This window comes from Coregonus clupeaformis, chromosome 9 (assembly GCF_020615455.1).
Source record: "Coregonus clupeaformis isolate EN_2021a chromosome 9, ASM2061545v1, whole genome shotgun sequence".
Lineage (NCBI taxonomy): Eukaryota > Metazoa > Chordata > Actinopteri > Salmoniformes > Salmonidae > Coregonus > Coregonus clupeaformis.
The window spans coordinates 13,372,401-13,397,357 of NC_059200.1; the positions used below are offsets into that span (position 1 = coordinate 13,372,401).

The 24,957-nt window shown below is 45.6% G+C and overlaps 1 protein-coding gene across 1 annotated transcript in view; it reads right to left on the bottom strand.

The window, feature by feature from the left end:
• The window catches only part of LOC121573347 (phospholipid phosphatase-related protein type 1), a 173,055-nt gene that overhangs the window by 59,423 nt on the left and 88,675 nt on the right, over window positions 1–24,957 (bottom strand). Inside the window, exons 4-5 of the mRNA XM_041885247.2 lie at window positions 17,934–18,066; window positions 7,825–8,075 (exon numbers count right to left, since the gene is read on the bottom strand). Of these exons, the coding sequence (XP_041741181.1) occupies window positions 7,825–8,075; window positions 17,934–18,066 (384 nt within the window). The remainder of the gene's footprint in view (window positions 1–7,824; window positions 8,076–17,933; window positions 18,067–24,957) is intronic.

Consider the following 24,957-nt stretch of genomic DNA (forward strand, 5'->3'; position numbering starts at 1 on the left):
GCTTCTGCTTACTAGAAGGACACCTGCTTCTCCTTACTAGAAGGGCACCTGCTTCTCCTTACTAAAAGGACACCTGCTTCTCCTTACTAGAAGGGCACCTGCTTCTCCTTACTAGAAGGGCACCTGCTTCTCCTTACCAGAAGGGCACCTGCTCTCCTTACTAGAAGGACACCTGCTTCTCCTTACTAGAAGGGCACCTGCTTCTCCTTACTAAAAGGGCACCTGCTCTCCTTACTAAAATGACACCTGCTTCTCCTTACTAGAAGGGCACCAGCTTCTCCTTACTAGAAGGGCACCTGCTTCTCCTTACTAGAAGGACACCTGCTTCTCCTTACTAGAAGGGCACCTGCTTCTCCTTACTAGAAGGGCACCTGCTTCTCCTTACTAGAAGGGCACATGCTTCTCCTTACTAGAAGGGCACATGCTTCTCCTTACTAGAAGGGCACCTGCTTCTCCTTACTAGAAGGACACCTGCTTCTCCTTACTAGGACACCTGCTTCTCCTTACTAGAAGGACACCTGCTTCTCCTTACTAGAAGGACACCTGCTTCTCCTTACTAGAAGGACACCTGCTTCTCCTTACTAGAAGGACACCTGCTTCTCCTTACTAGAAGGACACCTGCTTCTCCTTACTAGAAGGACACCTGCTTCTCCTTACTAGAAGGACACCTGCTTCTCCTTACTAGAAGGGCACCTGCTTCTCCTTACTAGAAGGACACCTGCTTCTCCTTACTAGAAGGACACCTGCTTCTCCTTACTAGAAGGGCACCTGCTTCTCCTTACTAGAAGGACACCTGCTTCTGCTTACTAGAAGGGCACCTGCTTCTCCTTACTAGAAGGACACCTGCTTCTCCTTACTAGAAGGACACCTGCTTCTCCTTACTAGAAGGACACCTGCTTCTCCTTACTAGAAGGACACCTGCTTCTGCTTACTAGAAGGGCACCTGCTTCTCCTTACTAAAAGGACACCTGCTTCTCCTTACTAGAAGGGCACCTGCTTCTCCTTACTAGAAGGGCACCTGCTTCTCCTTACCAGAAGGGCACCTGCTCTCCTTACTAGAAGGACACCTGCTTCTCCTTACTAGAAGGGCACCTGCTTCTCCTTACTAAAAGGGCACCTGCTCTCCTTACTAAAATGACACCTGCTTCTCCTTACTAGAAGGGCACCTGCTTCTCCTTACTAGAAGGGCACCTGCTTCTCCTTACTAGAAGGACACCTGCTTCTCCTTACTAGAAGGGCACCTGCTTCTCCTTACTAGAAGGGCACCTGCTTCTCCTTACTAGAAGGACACCTGCTCTCCTTACTAAAATGACACCTGCTTCTCCTTACTAGAAGGGCACCTGCTTCTCCTTACTAGAAGGGCACATGCTTCTCCTTACTAGAAGGGCACATGCTTCTCCTTACTAGAAGGGCACCTGCTTCTCCTTACTAGAAGGACACCTGCTTCTCCTTACTAGAAGGACACCTGCTTCTCCTTACTAGAAGGGCACCTGCTTCTCCTTACTAGAAGGACACCTGCTTCTGCTTACTAGAAGGGCACCTGCTTCTCCTTACTAGAAGGACACCTGCTTCTCCTTACTAGAAGGACACCTGCTTCTCCTTACTAGAAGGACACCTGCTTCTCCTTACTAGAAGGACACCTGCTTCTGCTTACTAGAAGGACACCTGCTTCTCCTTACTAGAAGGACACCTGCTTCTCCTTACTAGAAGGGCACCTGCTTCTCCTTACTAGAAGGGCACCTGCTTCTCCTTACTAGAAGGGCACCTGCTTCTCCTTACTAGAAGGGCACCTGCTTCTCCTTACTAGAAGGACACCTGCTTCTCCTTACTAGAAGGACACCTGCTTCTCCTTACTAGAAGGACACCTGCTTCTCCTTACTAGAAGGGCACCTGCTTCTCCTTACTAGAAGGACACCTGCATCTCCTTACTAGAAGGACACCTGCTTCTCCTTACTAGAAGGACACCTGCTTCTCCTTACTAGAAGGGCACATGCTTCTCCTTACTAGTAGGGCACATGCTTCTCCTTACTAGAAGGACACCTGCTTCTCCTTACAAGAAGGGCACCTGCTTCTCCTTACTAGAAGGGCACCTGCTTCTCCTTACTAGAAGGACACCTGCTTCTCCTTACTAGAAGGGCACATGGTTCACCTTACTAGAAGGGCACCTGCTTCTCCTTACTAGAAGGACACCTGCTTCTCCTTACTAGAAGGACACCTGCTTCTCCTTACTAGAAGGACACCTGCTTCTCCTTACTAGAAGGGCACCTGCTTCTCCTTACTAGAAGGACACCTGCTTCTCCTTACTAGAAGGACACCTGCTTCTCCTTACTAGAAGGACACCTGCTTCTCCTTACTAGAAGGGCACATGCTTCTCCTTACTAGTAGGGCACATGCTTCTCCTTACTAGAAGGACACCTGCTTCTCCTTACTAGAAGGGCACCTGCTTCTCCTTACTAGAAGGGCACCTGCTTCTCCTTACTAGAAGGACACCTGCTTCTCCTTACTAGAAGGGCACATGCTTCTCCTTACTAGAAGGGCACCTGCTTCTCCTTACTAGAAGGACACCTGCTACTCCTTACTAGAAGGAAACCTGCTTCTCCTTACTAGAAAGACACCTGCTTCTCCTTACTAGAAGGACACCTGCTTCTCCTTACTAGAAGGGCACCTGCTTCTCCTTACTAGAAGGACACCTGCTTCTCCTTACTAGAAGGGCACATGCTTCTCCTTACTAGAAGGACACCTGCTTCTCCTTACTAGAAGGACACCTGCTTCTCCTTACTAGAAGGGCACATGCTTCTCCTTACTAGAAGGACACCTGCTTCTCCTTACTAGAAGGGCACATGCTTCTCCTTACTAGAAGGACACCTGCTTCTCCTTACTAGAAGGGCACCTGCTTCTCCTTACTAGAAGGGCACATGCTTCTCCTTACTAGAAGGACACCTGCTTCTCCTTACTAGAAGGACACCTGCTTCTCCTTACTAGAAGGGCACCTGCTTCTCCTTACTAGAAGGACACCTGCTTCTGCTTACTAGAAGGGCACCTGCTTCTCCTTACTAGAAGGACACCTGCTTCTCCTTACTAGAAGGACACCTGCTTCTCCTTACTAGAAGGACACCTGCTTCTCCTTACTAGAAGGACACCTGCTTCTGCTTACTAGAAGGGCACCTGCTTCTCCTTACTAAAAGGACACCTGCTTCTCCTTACTAGAAGGACACCTGCTTCTCCTTACTAGAAGGGCACCTGCTTCTCCTTACTAGAAGGACACCTGCTTCTGCTTACTAGAAGGGCACCTGCTTCTCCTTACTAGAAGGACACCTGCTTCTCCTTACTAGAAGGACACCTGCTTCTCCTTACTAGAAGGACACCTGCTTCTCCTTACTAGAAGGACACCTGCTTCTGCTTACTAGAAGGGCACCTGCTTCTCCTTACTAAAAGGACACCTGCTTCTCCTTACTAGAAGGGCACCTGCTTCTCCTTACTAGAAGGGCACCTGCTTCTCCTTACCAGAAGGGCACCTGCTCTCCTTACTAGAAGGACACCTGCTTCTCCTTACTAGAAGGGCACCTGCTTCTCCTTACTAAAAGGGCACCTGCTCTCCTTACTAAAATGACACCTGCTTCTCCTTACTAGAAGGGCACCTGCTTCTCCTTACTAGAAGGGCACCTGCTTCTCCTTACTAGAAGGACACCTGCTTCTCCTTACTAGAAGGGCACCTGCTTCTCCTTACTAGAAGGGCACCTGCTTCTCCTTACTAGAAGGACACCTGCTCTCCTTACTAAAATGACACCTGCTTCTCCTTACTAGAAGGGCACCTGCTTCTCCTTACTAGAAGGGCACATGCTTCTCCTTACTAGAAGGGCACATGCTTCTCCTTACTAGAAGGGCACCTGCTTCTCCTTACTAGAAGGACACCTGCTTCTCCTTACTAGAAGGACACCTGCTTCTCCTTACTAGAAGGGCACCTGCTTCTCCTTACTAGAAGGACACCTGCTTCTGCTTACTAGAAGGGCACCTGCTTCTCCTTACTAGAAGGACACCTGCTTCTCCTTACTAGAAGGACACCTGCTTCTCCTTACTAGAAGGACACCTGCTTCTCCTTACTAGAAGGACACCTGCTTCTGCTTACTAGAAGGACACCTGCTTCTCCTTACTAGAAGGACACCTGCTTCTCCTTACTAGAAGGGCACCTGCTTCTCCTTACTAGAAGGGCACCTGCTTCTCCTTACTAGAAGGGCACCTGCTTCTCCTTACTAGAAGGGCACCTGCTTCTCCTTACTAGAAGGACACCTGCTTCTCCTTACTAGAAGGACACCTGCTTCTCCTTACTAGAAGGACACCTGCTTCTCCTTACTAGAAGGGCACCTGCTTCTCCTTACTAGAAGGACACCTGCATCTCCTTACTAGAAGGACACCTGCTTCTCCTTACTAGAAGGACACCTGCTTCTCCTTACTAGAAGGGCACATGCTTCTCCTTACTAGTAGGGCACATGCTTCTCCTTACTAGAAGGACACCTGCTTCTCCTTACAAGAAGGGCACCTGCTTCTCCTTACTAGAAGGGCACCTGCTTCTCCTTACTAGAAGGACACCTGCTTCTCCTTACTAGAAGGGCACATGGTTCACCTTACTAGAAGGGCACCTGCTTCTCCTTACTAGAAGGACACCTGCTTCTCCTTACTAGAAGGACACCTGCTTCTCCTTACTAGAAGGACACCTGCTTCTCCTTACTAGAAGGGCACCTGCTTCTCCTTACTAGAAGGACACCTGCTTCTCCTTACTAGAAGGACACCTGCTTCTCCTTACTAGAAGGACACCTGCTTCTCCTTACTAGAAGGGCACATGCTTCTCCTTACTAGTAGGGCACATGCTTCTCCTTACTAGAAGGACACCTGCTTCTCCTTACTAGAAGGGCACCTGCTTCTCCTTACTAGAAGGGCACCTGCTTCTCCTTACTAGAAGGACACCTGCTTCTCCTTACTAGAAGGGCACATGCTTCTCCTTACTAGAAGGGCACCTGCTTCTCCTTACTAGAAGGACACCTGCTACTCCTTACTAGAAGGACACCTGCTTCTCCTTACTAGAAGGACACCTGCTTCTCCTTACTAGAAGGACACCTGCTTCTCCTTACTAGAAGGGCACCTGCTTCTCCTTACTAGAAGGACACCTGCTTCTCCTTACTAGAAGGGCACATGCTTCTCCTTACTAGAAGGACACCTGCTTCTCCTTACTAGAAGGACACCTGCTTCTCCTTACTAGAAGGGCACATGCTTCTCCTTACTAGAAGGACACCTGCTTCTCCTTACTAGAAGGGCACATGCTTCTCCTTACTAGAAGGACACCTGCTTCTCCTTACTAGAAGGGCACCTGCTTCTCCTTACTAGAAGGGCACATGCTTCTCCTTACTAGAAGGACACCTGCTTCTCCTTACTAGAAGGACACCTGCTTCTTCTTACTAGAAGGACACCTGCTCTCCTTACTGGAAGAGCACATGCTTCTCCTTACTAGAAGGACACCTGCTTCTCCTTACTAGAAGGACACCTGCTTCTCCTTACTAGAAGGGCACCTGCTTCTCCTTACTAGAAGGACACCTGCTTCTGCTTACTAGAAGGACACCTGCTCCTCCTTACTAGAAGGGCACCTGCTTCTGCTTACTAGAAGGACACCTGCTTCTCCTTACTAGAAGGGCACCTGCTTCTCCTTACTAAAAGGACACCTGCTTCTCCTTACTAGAAGGGCACCTGCTTCTCCTTACTAGAAGGGCACCTGCTTCTCCTTACCAGAAGGGCACCTGCTCTCCTTACTAGAAGGACACCTGCTTCTCCTTACTAGAAGGGCACCTGCTTCTCCTTACTAAAAGGGCACCTGCTCTCCTTACTAGAAGGACACCTGCTTCTCCTTACTAGAAGGACACCTGCTTCTCCTTACTAGAAGGACACCTGCTTCTCCTTACTAGAAGGACACCTGCTTCTCCTTACTAGAAGGACACCTGCTTCTCCTTACTAGAAGGGCACCTGCTTCTCCTTACTAGAAGGACACCTGCTTCTCCTTACTAGAAGGACACCTGCTTCTCCTTACTAGAAGGACACCTGCTTCTCCTTACTAGAAGGGCACATGCTTCTCCTTACTAGTAGGGCACATGGTTCTCCTTACTAGAAGGACACCTGCTTCTCCTTACTAGAAGGGCACCTGCTTCTCCTTACTAGAAGGGCACCTGCTTCTCCTTACTAGAAGGACACCTGCTTCTCCTTACTAGAAGGGCACATGCTTCTCCTTACTAGAAGGGCACCTGCTTCTCCTTACTAGAAGGACACCTGCTTCTCCTTACTAGAAGGACACCTGCTTCTCCTTACTAGAAGGACACCTGCTTCTCCTTACTAGAAGGACACCTGCTTCTCCTTACTAGAAGGGCACCTGCTTCTCCTTACTAGAAGGACACCTGCTTCTCCTTACTAGAAGGGCACATGCTTCTCCTTACTAGAAGGACACCTGCTTCTCCTTACTAGAAGGACACCTGCTTCTCCTTACTAGAAGGGCACATGCTTCTCCTTACTAGAAGGACACCTGCTTCTCCTTACTAGAAGGGCACATGCTTCTCCTTACTAGAAGGACACCTGCTTCTCCTTACTAGAAGGACACCTGCTTCTCCTTACTAGAAGGGCACCTGCTTCTCCTTACTAGAAGGACACCTGCTTCTCCTTACTAGAAGGGCACATGCTTCTCCTTACTAGAAGGACACCTGCTTCTCCTTACTAGAAGGACACCTGCTTCTCCTTACTAGAAGGACACCTGCTCTCCTTACTAGAAGGGCACATGCTTCTCCTTACTAGAAGGACACCTGCTTCTCCTTACTAGAAGGACACCTGCTTCTCCTTACTAGAAGGGCACCTGCTTCTCCTTACTAGAAGGACACCTGCTTCTGCTTACTAGAAGGACACCTGCTCCTCCTTACTAGAAGGGCACCTGCTTCTGCTTACTAGAAGGACACCTGCTTCTCCTTACTAGAAGGGCACCTGCTTCTCCTTACTAAAAGGACACCTGCTTCTCCTTACTAGAAGGGCACCTGCTTCTCCTTACTAGAAGGGCACCTGCTTCTCCTTACTAGAAGGGCACCTGCTTCTCCTTACTAGAAGGGCACCTGCTTCTCCTTACTAGAAGGACACCTGCTCTCCTTACTAAAATGACACCTGCTTCGCCTTACTAGAAGGGCACCTGCTTCTCCTTACTAGAAGGGCACCTGCTTCTCCTTACTAGAAGGACACCTGCTTCTCCTTACTAGAAGGGCACCTGCTTCGCCTTACTAGAAGGGCACCTGCTCTCCTTACTAGAAGGAATGTCGTTAAGGGCTATGATCAACAATACCCATAAACTGAATTTGTTAGCCATCACGGATGTAGTGTTGTCTCTTATGGGGGCGAACTGACACCTCACTCAATGATCTGTTGGTCTCACCCTGTGCAGCTGACGCAACCTCGGACATGGAGAAGTATATAGTTGTGGTTACTTTGCATTTGTTGAAAATCACTGTCAGGAAGCACGCTGTGTGGTCAACAATGGAAAATGTGCTATTAAATATTTAATTATTAAATGTGAGAGGGGGTCAAATACTTATTTCCCTCATTAAAATGCAAATCAATTTATAACATTTTTGACATGCGTTTTTCTGGATTTTTTTGTTGTTATTCTGTCTCTCACTGTTCAAATAAACCTACTATAAAAATTATAGACTCATCATGTCTTTGTCAGTGGGCAAACTTACAAAATCAGCAGGGGATCAAATACTTTTTTCCCTCACTGTAATCATCATCATCAATTCCAGTAAAACTCACCGTGACATAGACAGCTGAGTAGACGCTGAGCGAGGCGTCTTTGGAAGGGAAGGAGCGTCGAGCCTTCTCCACGACGACCGGGCTGCCGGTACAGATGTTACCGTTGGAGATGAACTGGTGGTTGAAGCGACACTCAGTGCCGGTGTAGTTGGGCTTACACACAGACAGGAAGTACGGCGCCAGGTTACCGGTCACTACCTGGCCAGCATTCACAAAGATGTCTGTCGCAAACAGGCCGAACGCAAACACACCTGCAGGGAGGGAGGAGGAGGAGGGGGGGTGGGAGAGAGAGAGAGAGAGAGAGAGAGAGAGAGAGAGAGAGGGGGGGAGAGAGAGAGAGAGAGTTAGATGGAGAGAGAGAGAGAGAGAGAGAGAGAGAGAGAGAGAGAGAGAGAGAGAGAGAGAGAGAGAGAGAGAGAGAGACAGGGAGAGAGAGAGAGAGAGAGAGAGAGAGAGAGAGAGAGAGAGAGAGGGGGGAGGGAGAGAGAGAGAGTTAGATGGAGGGAGAGAGAGAGAGAGAGACAAGGGGAGAGAGAGAGAGAGAGAGAGAGAGAGAGAGAGAGAGAGAGAGAGAGAGAGAGAGAGAGAGAGAGAGAGAGAGAGAGAGAGACTTGGTTAGCAAACAGGCCAAGCGCAAACACACCTGCAGGTAGAGTCAGAAAGAGACTTGGCAGGGGATAGGCTACCATCTGGGGTTGGCAGGGGACAGGCTACCATCTGGGGTTGGCAGGGGACAGGCTACCATCTGGGGTTGGCAGGGGACAGGCTACCATCTGGGGTTGGCAGGGGACAGGCTACCATCTGGGGTTGGCAGGGGACAGGCTACCATCTGGGGTTGGCAGGGGACAGGCTACCATCTGGGGTTGGCAGGGGACAGGCTACCATCTGGGGTTGGCAGGGGACAGGCTACCATCTGGGGTTGGCAGGGGACAGGCTACCATCTGGGGTTGGCAGGGGACAGGCTACCATCTGGGGTTGGCAGGGGACAGGCTACCATCTGGGGTTGGCAGGGGACAGGCTACCATCTGGGGTTGGCAGGGGACAGGCTACCATCTGGGGTTGGCAGGGGACAGGCTACCATCTGGGGTTGGCAGGGGACAGGCTACCATCTGGGGTTGGCAGAGAATGAGACACATCGGAGAACTAAACCCCCAGACCTTCAAGCCCAGAAGAAGGCTATATCCCACATTATACCCTATTCCCTTTATAGTGCACTACTTTAGACCAGGGCCCATAGGGGATCCATAGGGCTCTGGTCAAAAGTAGTGCACTATATAGGGAATAGGGTGTAATTTGGGACACACTTGAAGACAAAATGGAGGGTTTAGGTCCAGACTATAATTCCACTGATGAAGTCAATGTTTACACATGAGGAATGACATTATACTATCTTTAACAACAAGAGACCATTAAAACACTGCTTTCCAAATGGCACTCTATGCCCATAAGGCAGGGGTCCTCAATTACATTCAGCATTTCTCCCAAATTCCAAATTAAAATATTGTCATTTAGAGCATTTATTTGCAGAAAATGACAACTGGTCAAAATAACAAAAAAGATGCAGTGTTGTCAGACCTTGAATAATGCAAAGAAAATAAGTTCATGTTCATTTTTAAACAACACAATACTAATGTTTTAACTTAGGAAGAGTTCAGAAATCAATATTTGGTGGAATAACACTGATTTTCAATCACAGCTTTCATGCGTCTTGGCATGCTCTCCACCAGTCTTTCACATTGATGTTGGGTGACTTTATACCACTCCTGGCGCAAAAATTCAAGCAGCTCGGCTTTGTTTGATGGCTTGTGACCATCCATCTTCCTATTGATCACATTCCAGAAGTTTTCAATGGGGTTCAGGTCAGGAGATTGTGCTGGCCATGACAGGGTCTTCATCTGGTGGTCCTCCATCCACACCTTGATTGACCTGGCTGTGTGGCATGGCACATTGTCCTGCTACAAAAACCAATCCTCAGAGTTGGGGAACAATGTCAGAGCAAAAGGAAGCAAGTTTTCTTCCAGGACAACCTTGTACGTGGCTTGATTCATGCATTCTTCACAAAGACAAATCTGCCCGATTCCAGCCTTGCTGAAGCACCCCCAGATCATCACCGATCCTCCACCAAATTTCACAGTGGGAGCGAGACACTGTGGCTTGTAGGCCTCTCCAGGTCTCCGTCTAACCATTAGACGACCAGGTGTTGGGCAAAGCTGAAAATTGGACTCATCAGAGAAGATGACCTTCCTCCAGTCCTCTACGGTCCAAACCTTATGGTCTTTTGCAAACCTCAGCCTGGATTTTCTTTGCTTCTCATTGATGAAGGGCTTTTTTCTAGCTTTGCACGACTTCAGCCCTGACCCTAGGAGCCTGTTTCGAACTGTCCTCGCAGTGCACTTCACCCCAGCTGCCATTTGCCATTCTTTTTGTAGGTCACTTGATGTCATCCTACGGTTGTTGAGTGACATTCGAATGAGTCTGCGGTCATCCCGGTCAGTAGAGAGTCATTTTCGCCCTCTGCCGGTCTGTAGCTTTGTTGTCCCCAATGTCTGCTGCTTGACCTTGTTCTTATGAACCGCCGTCTTTGAAATTTTAAGGATGGAAGCAACCTGACGCTCACTGTATCCCTCTGCCAGTAAAGCCAGAATTGAACCATTCTTTTCTCACTCAAAACTTTCTTTTTCAACTCTTTTGGCATGGTCAATAGTTATTTTTTGATTAATATTACTTTTGAGGTACTATTAGCACAGTTTTTGCCATCCAGCTGGTCCTATTGCAAGAGGATAGTGATGACCACAGCAGTGGTTTTTATACTTTTCCTCGTTAAATAAGATTTGGTTCATGTGATCACCTAATCAGTACCTAATTCAGTAGAATGAGGTGTGCCTGTGTTGGAATTCAACAGACACTGGAATGGAATGGCTGTCATACATGCTGATTTAAGAAAAATGTGCAGTGGTCTCTTAATTTTTTCCAGAGCTGTATATACAGTGGGGAGAACAAGTATTTGATACACTGCCGATTTTGCAGGTTTTCCTACTTACAAAGCATGTAGAGGTCTGTAATTTTTATCATAGGTACACTTCAACTGTGAGAGACGGAATCTAAAACAAAAATCCAGAAAATCACATTGCATGATTTTTAAGTAATTAATTTAAATTTTATTGCATGACATAAGTATTTGATACATCAGACAAGCAGAACTTAATATTTGGTACAGAAACCTTTGTTTGCAATTACAGAGATCATACGTTTCCTGTAGGTCTTGACCAGGTTTGCACACACTGCAGCAGGGATTTTGGCCCACTCCTCCATACAGACCTTCTCCAGATCCTTCAGGTTTCGGGGCTGTCGCTGGGCAATATGGACTTTTAGCTCCCTCCAAAGATTTTCTATCGGGCTCAGGTCTGGAGACTGGCTAGGCCACTCCAGTACCTTGAGATGCTTCTTAAGGAGCCACTCCTTAGTTGCCCTGGCTGTGTGTTTCAGGTCGTTGTCATGCTGGAAGACCCAGCCACGACCCATCTTCAATGCTCTTACTGAGGGAAGGAGGTTGTTGGCCAAGATCTCGCGATACATGGCCCCATCCATCCTCCCCTCAATACGGTGCAGTCGTCCTGTCCCCTTTGCAGAAAAGCATCCCCAAAGAATGATGTTTCCACCTCCATGCTTCACGGTTGGGATGGTGTTCTTGGGGTTGTACTCATCCTTCTTCTTCCTCCAAACACGGCGAGTGGAGTTTAGACCAAAAAGCTTTATTTTTGTCTTATCAGACCACATGACCTTCTCCCATTCCTCCTCTGGATCATCCAGACGGTCATTGGCAAACTTCAGACGGGCCTGGACATACGCTGGCTTGAGCAGGGGGACCTTGTGTGCGCTGCAGGATTTTAATCCATGACGGCGTAGTGTGTTACTAATGGTTTTCTTTGAGACTGTGGTCCCAGCTCTCTTCAGGTCATTGACCAGGTCCTGCCGTGTAGTTCTGGGCTGATCCCTCACCTTCCTCATGATCATTGATGCCCCACGAGGTGAGATCTTGCATGGAGCCCCAGATCGAGGGTGATTGACCGTCATCTTGAACTTCTTCCATTTTCTAATAATTGCGCCAACAGTTGTTGCCTTCTCACCAAGCTGCTTCCCTATTGTCCTGTAGCCCATCCCAGCCTTGTGCAGGTCTACAATTGTATCCCTGATGTCCTTACACAGCTCTCTGGTCTTGGCCATTGTGGAGAGGTTGGAGTCTGTTTGATTGAGTGTGTGGACAGGTGTCTTTTATACAGGTAACGAGTTCAAACAGGTGCAGTTAATACAGGTAATGAGTGGAGAACAGGAGGGCTTCTTAAAGGAAAACTAACAGGTCTGTGAGAGCCGGAATTCTTACTGGTTGGTAGGTGATCACATACTTATGTCATGCAATAAAATGCAAATGAATTACTTAAAAATCATACAATGTGATTTTCTGGATTTTTGTTTTAGATTCCGTCTCTCACAGTTGAAGTGTACCTATGATAAAAATTACAGACCTCTACATGCTTTGTAAGTAGGAAAACCTGCAAAATCGGCAGTGTATCAAATACTTGTTCTCCCCACTGTATACACAATATAAAATCTTCGTTGTTGGACATAAAATAATGTAAAATCAGTTCAAAGTTATTTTAATTCAGGACATCTATGGGGAACGCTGCCATAAGGGACTAGTGTGTCATTTGGGATGTACCTCCCCTACTGTAATGAATAATGACCTCTTTGGATCCTGCATGGTAAGCTGTGATCCTGACCTTCATGGTAAGCTGTGATCCTGACCTTCATGGTAAGCTGTGATCCTGACCTTCATGGTAAGCTGTGATCCTGACCTTCATGGTAAACTGTGGTCCTGACCTTCATGGTAAGTTGTGATCCTGACCTGCATGGTAAGCTGTGATCCTGACATATGACTGCCTTCATTTCTATGTTCATGAAATACACTGAGTGGACAAAACATTAAGGACACCAATGGCAATAGAGACGAAACAAGATATACACAAAGCAACCATTTTACTTCATAACTATCAGCTGTGAATCGTAATAATATAGCTAACCAGATAGTTTAACAGGCAAAAAATGACCTAAAACTAATATTATGCAAGATCGATGTCAATTGTGTGTGGGTAATTAGCTAACAATTCTTCGTGGCTATCTGGCTAGCTAATAGTACTAGTAGCTAGCCAGTTAGCCCTATTGACCTATTGACTTATTGACCTATTATGGGCTCGTGATCTACGGTACATAGGCAGGTAAACATGCCAACATTACCACTGCCTGTATTTATTAACGTATCAAGATACAATTTTGTAGTCAGGCAACGTATGAGATGTGAATAGGCAACACTTCATTCCGAAGTCTGAGTGTATTTTCTCTCGCTTCAGTTCAAATAATGGCCTCCATTATTTTCTACGTGGTTGCGTCATATTTCTGTCCATACTTTCCGTTGACGCTTGCATCGATGAACGCATTCGAGAAGTGCCCTTCGTGCTCCGTTTCTCATACTTTGATTGGGACTCATTCTCCGATCCTCCTGTGCTCCAACGTGCGTGCTAGGAGCACGGTCGTATGCATTTTGAGAAACAACCTCAGTGTATGACATATCATTATCTGGATTGCTTGCCCGTGAAATTTAAATCCTTTGTATTCTAATTCCCTGAGCCTGTCTGGGCCTCTCTGTCCGGGCCTCTCTGTCCGGGACTCTCTGTCCGGGACTCTCTGTCCGGGACTCTCTGTCCGGGACTCTCTGTCCGGGCCTCTCTGTCCGGGCCTCTCTGTCCGGGCCTCTCTGTCCGGGCCTCTCTGTCCGGGCCTCTCTGTAGTACACTATATTAGGAACAGGGTGCCATTTGGGACTCAACCATGAGTATAAGAAATATCAGGAGGCAGAGGAGGGAGAGACAAAAGGCTGAGAGAGAGGTGAGCTCTCTGGTCACTAGTGTGGAAGATTGTGTGAGATTCATCTTCTGCTGCTGCCCCTGGTTCTGAATGAGCAGGGGTACGTAGGTAATGGTGTTTTCTCAGGCTTGGGATTGGTATGATCTGGCCCAGTGTATCCAGTGCCCCCTCCTCTCCTCTCAGAGAGATCTGATGAATGTAATTCCATCTTCCAGTAGGGATATTATGTCATTATGCATGGGAAGGTACCACAGGCACAGTGGAACTAATACATGGATGTATTAAAGTGGCTGGATATGAAAAACTACAGTCATGATCAGTAGAACTGACTAAACTACAGCCATGACGAGTAGAACTGACTAAACTACAGCCATGACCAGTAGAACTGACTAAACTACAGCCATGACCAGTAGAACTGACTAAACTACAGCCATGACCAGTAGAACTGACTAAACTACAGCCATGACCAGTAGAACTGACTAAACTACAGCCATGACCAGTAGAACTGACTAAACTACAGCCATGACCAGTAGAACTGACAAAACTACAGCCATGACCAGTAGAACTGACTAAACTACAGCCATGACCAGTAGAACTGACTAAACTACAGCCATGACCAGTAGAACTGACTAAACTATAGCCATGACCAGTAGAACTGACTAAACTACAGCCATGACCAGTAGAACTGACAAAACTACAGCCATGACCAGTAGAACTGACTAAACTACAGCCATGACCAGTAGAACTGACTAAACTACAGCCATGACCAGTAGAACTGACTAAACTACAGCCATGACCAGTAGAACTGACTAAACTACAGCCATGACCAGTAGAACTGACTAAACTACAGCCATGACCAGTAGAACTGACTAAACTACAGCCATTACCAGTAGAACTGACTAAACTACAGCCATGACCAGTAGAACTGACTAAACTACAGCCATGACCAGTAGAACTGACTAAACTACAGCCATGACCAGTAGAACTGACTAAACTACAGCCATGACCAGTAGAACTGACTAAACTACAGCCATGACCAGTAGAACTGACTAAACTACAGCCATGACCAGTAGAACTGACTAAACTACAGCCATGACCAGTAGAACTGACTAAACTACAGCCATGACCAGTAGAACTGACTAAACTACAGCCATGACCAGTAGAACTGACTAAACTACAGCCATGACCAGTAGAACTGAATAAAACTACAGCCATGACCAGTAGAACTGACTAAACTACAGCCATGACCAGTAGAACTGACTAAACTACAGCCATGACCAGTAGAACTGACTAAACTACAGCCATGACCAGTAGAACTGACTAAACTACAGCCATGACCAGTAGAACTGACTAAACTACAGCCATGACCAGTAGAACTGACTAAGCTACAGCCATGACCAGTAGAACTGACTAAACTACAGCCATGACCAGTAGAATTGACTAAACTACAGCCATGACCAGTAGAACTGACTAAACTACAGCCATGACCAGTAGAACTGACTAAACTACAGCCATGACCAGTAGAACTGACAAAACTACAGCCATGACCAGTAGAACTGACTAAACTACAGCCATGACCAGTAGAACTGACTAAACTACAGCCATGACCAGTAGAACTGACTAAACTACAGCCATGACCAGTAGAACTGACTAAACTACAGCCATGACCAGTAGAACTGACTAAACTACAGCCATGACCAGTAGAACTGACTAAACTACAGCCATGACCAGTAGAACTGACTAAACTACAGCCATGACCAGTAGAACTGACTAAACTACAGCCATGACCAGTAGAACTGACTAAACTACAGCCATGACCAGTAGAACTGACTAAACTACAGCCATGACCAGTAGAACTGACAAGACTACAGCCATGACCAGTAGAACTGACAAAACTACAGCCAAGACCAGTAGAACTGACTAAACTACAGCCATGACCAGTAGAACTGACAAGACTACAGCCATGACCAGTAGAACTGACTAAACTACAGCCATGACCAGTAGAACTGACTAAACTACAGCCATGACCAGTAGAACTGACTAAACTACAGCCATGACCAGTAGAACTGACTAAACTACAGCCATGACCAGTAGAACTGACAAGACTACAGCCATGACCAGTAGAACTGACTAAACTACAGCCATGACCAGTAGAACTGACTAAACTACAGCCATGACCAGTAGAACTGACTAAACTACAGCCATGACCAGTAGAACTGACTAAACTACAGCCATGACCAGTAGAACTGACAAAACTACAGCCATGACCAGTAGAACTGACTAAACTACAGCCATGACCAGTAGAACTGACTAAACTACAGCCATGACCAGTAGAACTGACTAAACTACAGCCATGACCAGTAGAACTGACTAAACTACAGCCATGACCAGTAGAACTGACAAGACTACAGCCATGACCAGTAGAACTGACTAAACTACAGCCATGACCAGTAGAACTGACTAAACTACAGCCATGACCAGTAGAACTGACTAAACTACAGCCATGACCAGTAGAACTGACTAAACTACAGCCATGACCAGTAGAACTGACAAAACTACAGCCATGACCAGTAGAACTGACTAAACTACAGCCATGACCAGTAGAACTGACTAAACTACAGCCATGACCAGTAGAACTGACTAAACTACAGCCATGACCAGTAGAACTGACTAAACTACAGCCATGACCAGTAGAACTGACTAAACTACAGCCATGACCAGTAGAACTGACTAAACTACAGCCATGACCAGTAGAACTGACTAAACTACAGCCATGACCAGTAGAACTGACTAAACTACAGCCATGACCAGTAGAACTGACTAAACTACAGCCATGACCAGTAGAACTGAATAAACTACAGCCATGACCAGTAGAACTGACTAAACTACAGCCATGACCAGTAGAACTGACTAAACTACAGCCATGACCAGTAGAACTGACTAAGCTACAGCCATGACCAGTAGAACTGACTAAACTACAGCCATGACCAGTAGAACTGACTAAACTACAGTCATGATCAGTAGAACTGACTAAACTACAGCCATGACCAGTAGAACTGACAAAACTACAGCCATGACCAGTAGAACTGACTAAACTACAGCCATGACCAGTAGAACTGACTAAACTACAGCCATGACCAGTAGAACTGACTAAACTACAGCCATGACCAGTAGAACTGACAAAACTACAGCCATGACCATACAGCCATGACCAGTAGAACTGACTAAACTACAGCCATGACCAGTAGAACTGACTAAACTACAGCCATGACCAGTAGAACTGACTAAACTACAGCCATGACCAGTAGAACTGACTAAACTACAGCCATGACCAGTAGAACTGACTAAACTACAGCCATGACCAGTAGAACTGACTAAACTACAGCCATGACCAGTAGAACTGACTAAACTACAGCCATGACCAGTAGAACTGACAAACTACAGCCATGACCAGTAGAACTGACTAAACTACAGCCATGACCAGTAGAACTGACTAAACTACAGCCATGACCAGTAGAACTGACAAGACTACAGCCATGACCAGTAGAACTGACTAAACTACAGCCATGACCAGTAGAACTGACTAAACTACAGCCATGACCAGTAGAACTGACTAAACTACAGCCATGACCGTAGAACTGACTAAACTACAGCCATGACCAGTAGAACTGACTAAACTACAGCCATGACCAGTAGAACTGACTAAACTACAGCCATGACCAGTAGAACTGACTAAACTACAGCCATGACCAGTAGAACTGACTAAACTACAGCCATGACCAGTAGAACTGACTAAACTACAGCCATGACCAGTAGAACTGACTAAACTACAGCCATGACCAGTAGAACTGACTAAACTACAGCCATGACCAGTAGAACTGACAAGACTACAGCCATGACCAGTAGAACTGACAAGACTACAGCCATGACCAGTAGAACTGACAAGACTACAGCCATGACCAGTAGAACTGACTAAACTACAGCCATGACCAGTAGAACTGACTAAACTACAGCCATGACAAGTAGAACTGACTAAACTACAGCCATGACCAGTAGAACTGACTAAACTACAGCCATGACCAGTAGAACTGACTAAACTACAGCCATGACCAGTAGAACTGACTAAACTACAGCCATGACCAGTAGAACTGACTAAACTACAGCCATGACCAGTAGAACAACTGACTCACCAATAAATCTGATGATTCTCCTGATGAGGGGGTTCAGGTAACAGCATTCCCCCGTCAAGATGGTCTTCTCCTGGGTTAGTAGCACCGCCCGTGTGGACTTCATGGTGTACATGGATACCTCCCCGATGAAGATCTGACGACAGACAGAGATACACGGTGTGACCACAGAGTTATAACCTTATACCTTTACCTAACCCTAACACCTAGTCCTAACCCTAACTCCTAGTCCTAATCCCTACCCCTAACACCTAGTCCTAACCCTAACACCTAGTCCTAACCCTAACTCCTAGTCCTAACCCTAACTCCTAGTCCTAACCCTAACACCTAGTCCTAACCCTAACTCCTAGTCCTAACCCTAACACCTAGTCCTAACCCTAACAACTAGTCCTAACCCAAACAACTAGTCCTAACCCTAACACCTAGTCCTAACCCAAACAACTAGTCCTACCCCTAACACCTAGTCCTAACCCTAACACCTAGTCCTAACCCAAACACCTAGTCCTACCCCTAACACCTAGTCCTAACCCTAACACCTAGTCCTAACCCTAACACCTAGTCCTAACCCAAACAACTAGTCCTACCCCTAACACCTAGTCCTAACCCTAACACCTAGTCCTAACCCAAACACCTAGTCCTAACCCAAACAACTAGTCCTACCCCTAACACCTAGTCCTAACCCTAACACCTAGTCCTAACCCAAACACCTAGTCCTAACCCTAACACCTAGTCCTAACCCTAACTCCTAGTCCTAATCCCTACCCCTAACACCTAGTCCTAACCCTAACACCTAGTCCTAACCCTAACACCTAGTCCTAACCCTCACTACTAGTCCTAATCCCTACCCCTAACACCTAGTCCTAACCCTAACACCTAGTCCTAACCCAAACACCTAGTCCTACCCCTAACTCCTAGTCCTAACCCTAACACCTAGTCCTAACCCAAACACCTAGTCCTACCCCTAACTCCTAGTCCTAACCCTAACTCCTAGTCCTAACCCTAACTCCTAGTCCTAATCCAGCCTAACACCTAGTCCTAACCCAAACAACTAGTCCTACCCTAACACCTAGTCCTAACCCAGTACTAACACCTAGTCCTAACCCTAACACCTAGTCCTAACCCAAACACCTAGTCCTAACCCTAACACCTAGTCCTAACCCCTAACACCTAGTCCTAACCCAAACACCTAGTCCTACCCAACACCTAGTCCTAACCCTAACTCCTAGTCTAACCCCTAAATCCTAGTCCTAACCCTAACACCTAGTCCTAACCCAAACAACTAGTCCTACCCCTAACACCTAGTCCTAACCCTAACACCTAGTCCTAACCCAAACACCTAGTCCTACCCCTAACACCTAGTCCTAACCCTAACACCTAGTCCTAACCCAAACACCTAGTCCTAACCCTAACTCCTAGTCCTAACCCTAACACCTAGTCCTAACCCTAACTCCTAGTCCTACCCCTAACACCTAGTCCTACCCCTAACACCTAGTCCTAACCCTAACTCCTAGTCCTAACCCTAACACCTAGTCCTAACCCAAACACCTAGACCTAACCCTAACTCCTAGTCCTAACCCAAACACCTAGCCATAGCACTAGTCTTGCTTTTGCCATACCACCAAAATCACGTTGTTGTCATGCCTCCTCTGGAAGTCTGGAGAAATTTGTATTCCTTTGGATTCTAGCTGCTACATTTTGATTGGATGTTACATTTTAAGAACAGTCCCCCCACATGCCCGTAGAAGGAGTGCTGTGTGGCACTGTTTTCCATCCGGGTAGGACACATTTTGTAGAGAGTATGCTAGTTTCAAGTGCTAGTTTTCAAGTTATCAAGTGTGGCCGACAGTCTGAGATTTGTATTTATTGAAATTGAAAGTGGATTATGCTGGTCAAACATCACAACACATTCTAAACACTTTTTGCCTTTCGTCCACATGGCTGCTGGGCTGTGCTTTGCTAACCCAACCCGCCCCCCACCAAAAAAATAATAATCTGGAAGATTGCCAATTATTTTGTTTTTGTAAGGAGCTAGCCGGCTACAGTAACGTTAGGCCTCTTTATATGATAAATCAACTGACCCTAACTTTACACACTGTTTGGCTAAGTGAATTAAACAGGTCTGTAAAGTACTCACAGTGTCTTCAGAAAGTATTCACACCACGTGAACTAAACAGGTCTGTAAAGTACTCACAGTGCCTTCAGGAAGTATTCACACCACGTGAATTAAACAGGTCTTTAAAGTACTCACAGTGCCTTCAGGAAGTATTCACACCACTTTACTTTTTCTATATGTTGTTGTGTTACAAAGTGGGATTAAAATGGATTTAATTGTCATTTTCTGGGCAAAGATCTACACCAAATACTCTAATGTCAAAGTGGAAGAAAAATGTGATATTTTTTTACTTAAATGGAAAAGAAAACACTAATATACTGTTTCTTGATTAGAAAAGTATTCAACCCCCTGAGTCAATACGTGTTAGAATCACCTTTAGCAGTGATTCCAGCTGTGAGTCTTTCTGGGTAAGTCTCTAAGAGCTTTGCACACCTGGATTGTACAATATTTTCCCATTATTCATTAAGAAATTCATCAAACTCTGCTAAGTTGGTTGTTGATCATTGCTAAACAGCCATTTTCAAGTCTTGCCATAAATGTTCAAGCCGATTTAGTCAAAACTGTAACTAGGCCACTCAGGAACATTCTATGTCGTCTTGGTAACCAACTCCAGTGTATATTTGTCCTTGTCTTTTAGGTTATTGTCCTTCTGAAAGGTGAATTTGTCTCCCCAGCATTTGTTGGAAAGCGGACTGAACCAGGTTTTCCTCTAGGATTTTGCCTGTGCTTAAAGCTAATCCGTTTCTTTTTACCCTAAAACAACTCCCTAGTCCTTGCCAATGACAAGCACACCCATAACATGATGCACCCACCACAATGCTTGAAAATATGGAGAGTGGTGTGTTGTGTTGGATTTGCCCCAAACATAACACTTTGTATTCAGGACAAAAAGTTCATTTCTTGCCACATTTTCTGCAGTATTACATTAGTGCCTTATTGCAAACAGGATACATGTTTTGGAATATTTTTATTCAGTACAGGTTTTATTTTATGTTAGTATTGTGGAGAAACGTTCATGTTGTTGATCCATCCTCAGTTTTCTCCTATCACAGCCATTAAACTCTGTTTTAAAACATGGTGAAATCCCTGATTGGTTTCCTTCCTCTCCGGCAACTGATTTAGGAAGGACACCTGTATCTTTGTAGTGACTGGGTTTATTGATACACCATCCAAAATTAATACCTTCACCACGCTAAAAGGGATATTCAATGTCTGCTTTTTTTAACCCATTTACCAAAAGGTGCCCATCTTTGCGAGGCATTGGAAAACCTCCCTGGTCTTTGTGGTTGAAACTGCTTGAAATTCACTGCTCAGCTTAGGGACCTTACAGATAATTGTATGTGTGGGGTACAGAGATGTCCTTCAAAAACCATGTTAAACACTATTATTGCACACTGAGTGAGTCCATGCAACTATTATGTGACTTGTTAAGCAAATATTTATTCCTGAACTTATTTAGGCTTGCCATAACAAAGGGGTTGAATACTTGTTGACTCAAGACATTTCAGCTTTTAATTTTTAATTAATTTTGAAAATGTTCTACAAACAATATTCCTCTGACATTATGGGGTATTGTGCGTAGATCCGTGACACAAAATCTCAATTTAATACATTTTAAATTCAGGCTGTAAGACAACAAAATGTGGAAAAAGTAGAGGGGTGTCAATACTTTCTGAAGGCACTGTATATGAGGCAAACCATATACCAGATTTGGTACATTCATTTTAGCAATGTTGCTTACAAAAAGGTTGCAGTTGTTCCCATAGATAGACAGAGACTGGGTTAACACATTTCAATGGGTAAATAGCGTTCTAAAACCAGCGTGCTGCAGCACATTTCAATGGGTAAATAGCTTTCTAAAACCAGCGTGCTGCAGCACATTTCAATGGGTAAATAGTGTTCTAAAACCAGCGTGCTGCAGCACATTTCAATGGGTAAATAGTGTTCTAAAACCAGTGTGCTGCAGCACATTTCAATGGGTAAATAGCGTTCTAAAGGGCAGTGCTTGTTCTGCTGACATTTGATTAGTCCTCGCGGTTTCTCCTACGCCGCTAATCTCGTGAGCACCTTTGGAGCAGGGCATTTGATTGGTTTGACAAGTTGCGAAGCTGATTTCTGCCATGGACTTCCCACATGCTTCCCATTTTAGGATGACGAGGCTACCCTAGCCCGAACCCTGAATCCTAACACCTAGCCGTAACCCCAACCCTAGGTGAAGTGAAATGAAAAAAATAACTTGTTTCAAAGAATTCTACAAAATAAATTTAAAAAAAAGGTGCGTGCATATGTATTCACCCCCTTTGCTATGAAGCCCCTAAATAAGATCTGGTGCAACCAATTACCTTCAGAGGTCACATAATTAGTCAAAATAAAGTCCACCTGTGTGCAATCTAAGTGTCACATGATCTGTCACATGATCTCAGTATATATACACCTGTTCTGAAAGGCCCCAGAGTCTGCAACACCACTAAGCAAGGGGAACCACCAAGCAAGCGGCACCATGAAGACCAAGGAGCTCTCCAAACAGGTCAGGGACACAGTTGTGGAGAAGTACAGATCAGGGTTGGGTTATAAAAACATATCCGAAACTTTGAACATCCCAAGGAGCACCATTACATCCAAAAATGGAAAGAATATGGCACCGCAACAAACCTGCCAAGAGAGGGCCGCCCACCAAAACTCATAGACCAGGCAAAGAGGGCATTAATCAGAGAGGCAACAAAGAGACCAAAGATAACCCTGAAGGAGCTGCAAAGCTCCACAGAGGAGATTGGAGTATCTGTCCATAGGACCACTTTAAGCCGTACACTCCACAGAGCTGGGCTTTACGGAAGAGTGGCCAGAAAAAAGCCATTGCTTAAATAAAAAAATAAGCAAACACATTTGGTGTTTGCCAAAAGCCATGTGGGAGACTCCTCAAACATATGGAAGAAGGTACTCGGGTCAGATGAGACTAAAATTTAGCTCTTTGGCCATGTCTGGCGCAAACCCAACACCTCTCATCACCACGAGAACACCATCCCCACAGTTAAGCATTGTGGTGGCAGCATCATGCTGTGGGGATGTTTTTCATCGGCAGGGACTGGGAAACTGGTCAGAAATGAAGGAATGATAGATGGCACTAAATACAGGGAAATTCTTGAGGGAAACCTGTTTCAGTCTTCCAGAGATTTGAGACTGGGACGGAGATTCACCTTCTAGCAGGACAATGACCCTAAGTATACTGCTAAAGCAACACTCGAGCGGTTTAAGAGGAAACATTTAAATGTCTTGGAATGGCCTAGTCAAAGCCCAGACCTCAATCCAATTGAGAATCTGTGGTATGACTTAAAGATTGCTGTACACCAGCGGAACCCATCCAACTTGAAGGATCTGGAGCAGTTTTGCCTTGAAGAATGGGCCAAAATCCCAGTGGCTAGATGTGCCAAGCTTATAGAGACCTACCCCAAGAGACTTGCAGCTGTAATTGCTGCAAAAGGTGGCTCTACAAAGTATTGACTTTGGGGGGTGAATAGTTATGCACGCTCAAGTTTTAAGTTTTTTTTGTCTTATTTCTTGTTTGTTTCACACAAAAAACTATTTTGCATTTTCAAAGTGGTAGGCATGTGTCACGGAATCTGCCGAGACTGCTCCTCCTCCTGGTTCGGGCAGGCTTCGGCGTTCGCCGTCCCCGGAGTACTAGCTGCCACCGCTCTATGTTTCGTAGTGTGATTGCTTTTGTCTGTCTTTTACACCTGTGTCCATTTGTGTGTTGATTACTTGTCTTATAAGTTCCTTGTTTTGCTTTAGTCTGATTGTGTGTTGTTATTTTCTGCCTGTCGTGCAGAGCTGCGTGTTTGCACTCTGTCTATGTTTGGGATTATTGTTTACGCGTGTTTGCGTAATTGCCTCGCCTCCGTCTGTTTTCGAGGTCGTGTTTTGTTTGTTGCTCTTTGGACTATTAAAGTCTTTTGGACGTATCCTCTGTGTCCTGCGCCTGACTCCTCCACCACATCCACATCGGAACTACTGACAGCATGTTGTGTAAATCAAATGATACAAACCCCCCAAAAAATATATTTTTATTCCAGGTTGTAAGGCAACAAAATGGGGGGTGAATACTTTCGCAAGCCACTGTTAATCTATTTTACATAAGTACATTTCTCTGCAATTTAATTTGTCCTAATGGACAACTTGCAGCTGTGTTCTTTTTATATTAAAAAAAAAGCTTTTTTAATCTACAGTGAGGGAAAAAAGTATTTGATCCCCTGCTGATTTTGTACGTTTGTCCACTGACAAAGAAATGATCAGTCTATAATTTTAATGGTAGGTTTATTTGAACAGTGAGAGACAGAATAACAACAAAAAAATCCAGAAAAACGCATGTCAAAAATGTTATAAATTGATTTGCATTTTAATGAGGGAAATAAGTATTTGACCCCTTCTCAATCAGAAAGATTTCTGGCTCCCAGGTGTCTTTTATACAGGTAACGAGCTGAGATTAGGAGCACACTCTTAAAGGGAGTGCTCCTAATCTCAGCTTGTTACCTGTATAAAAGACACCTGTACACAGAAGCAATCAATCAATCAGGTTCCAAATTCTCCAACCATGGCCAAGACCGAAGAGCTCTCCAAGGATGTCAGGGACAAGATTGTAGACCTACACAAGGCTGGAATGGGCTTCAAGACCATCGCCAAGCAGCTTGGTGAGAAGGTGACAACAGTTATTCACAAATGGAAGAAACACAAAAGAACTGTCAATCTCCCTCAGCCTGGGGCTCCATGCAAGATCTCACCTCGTGGAGTTGCAATGATCATGAGAATGGTGAGGAATCAGCCCAGAACTACACGGGAGGAACTTGTCAACGATCTCAAGGCAGCTGGGACCATAATCACCAAGAAAAAAATTGGTAACACACTACGACGTAAAGGACT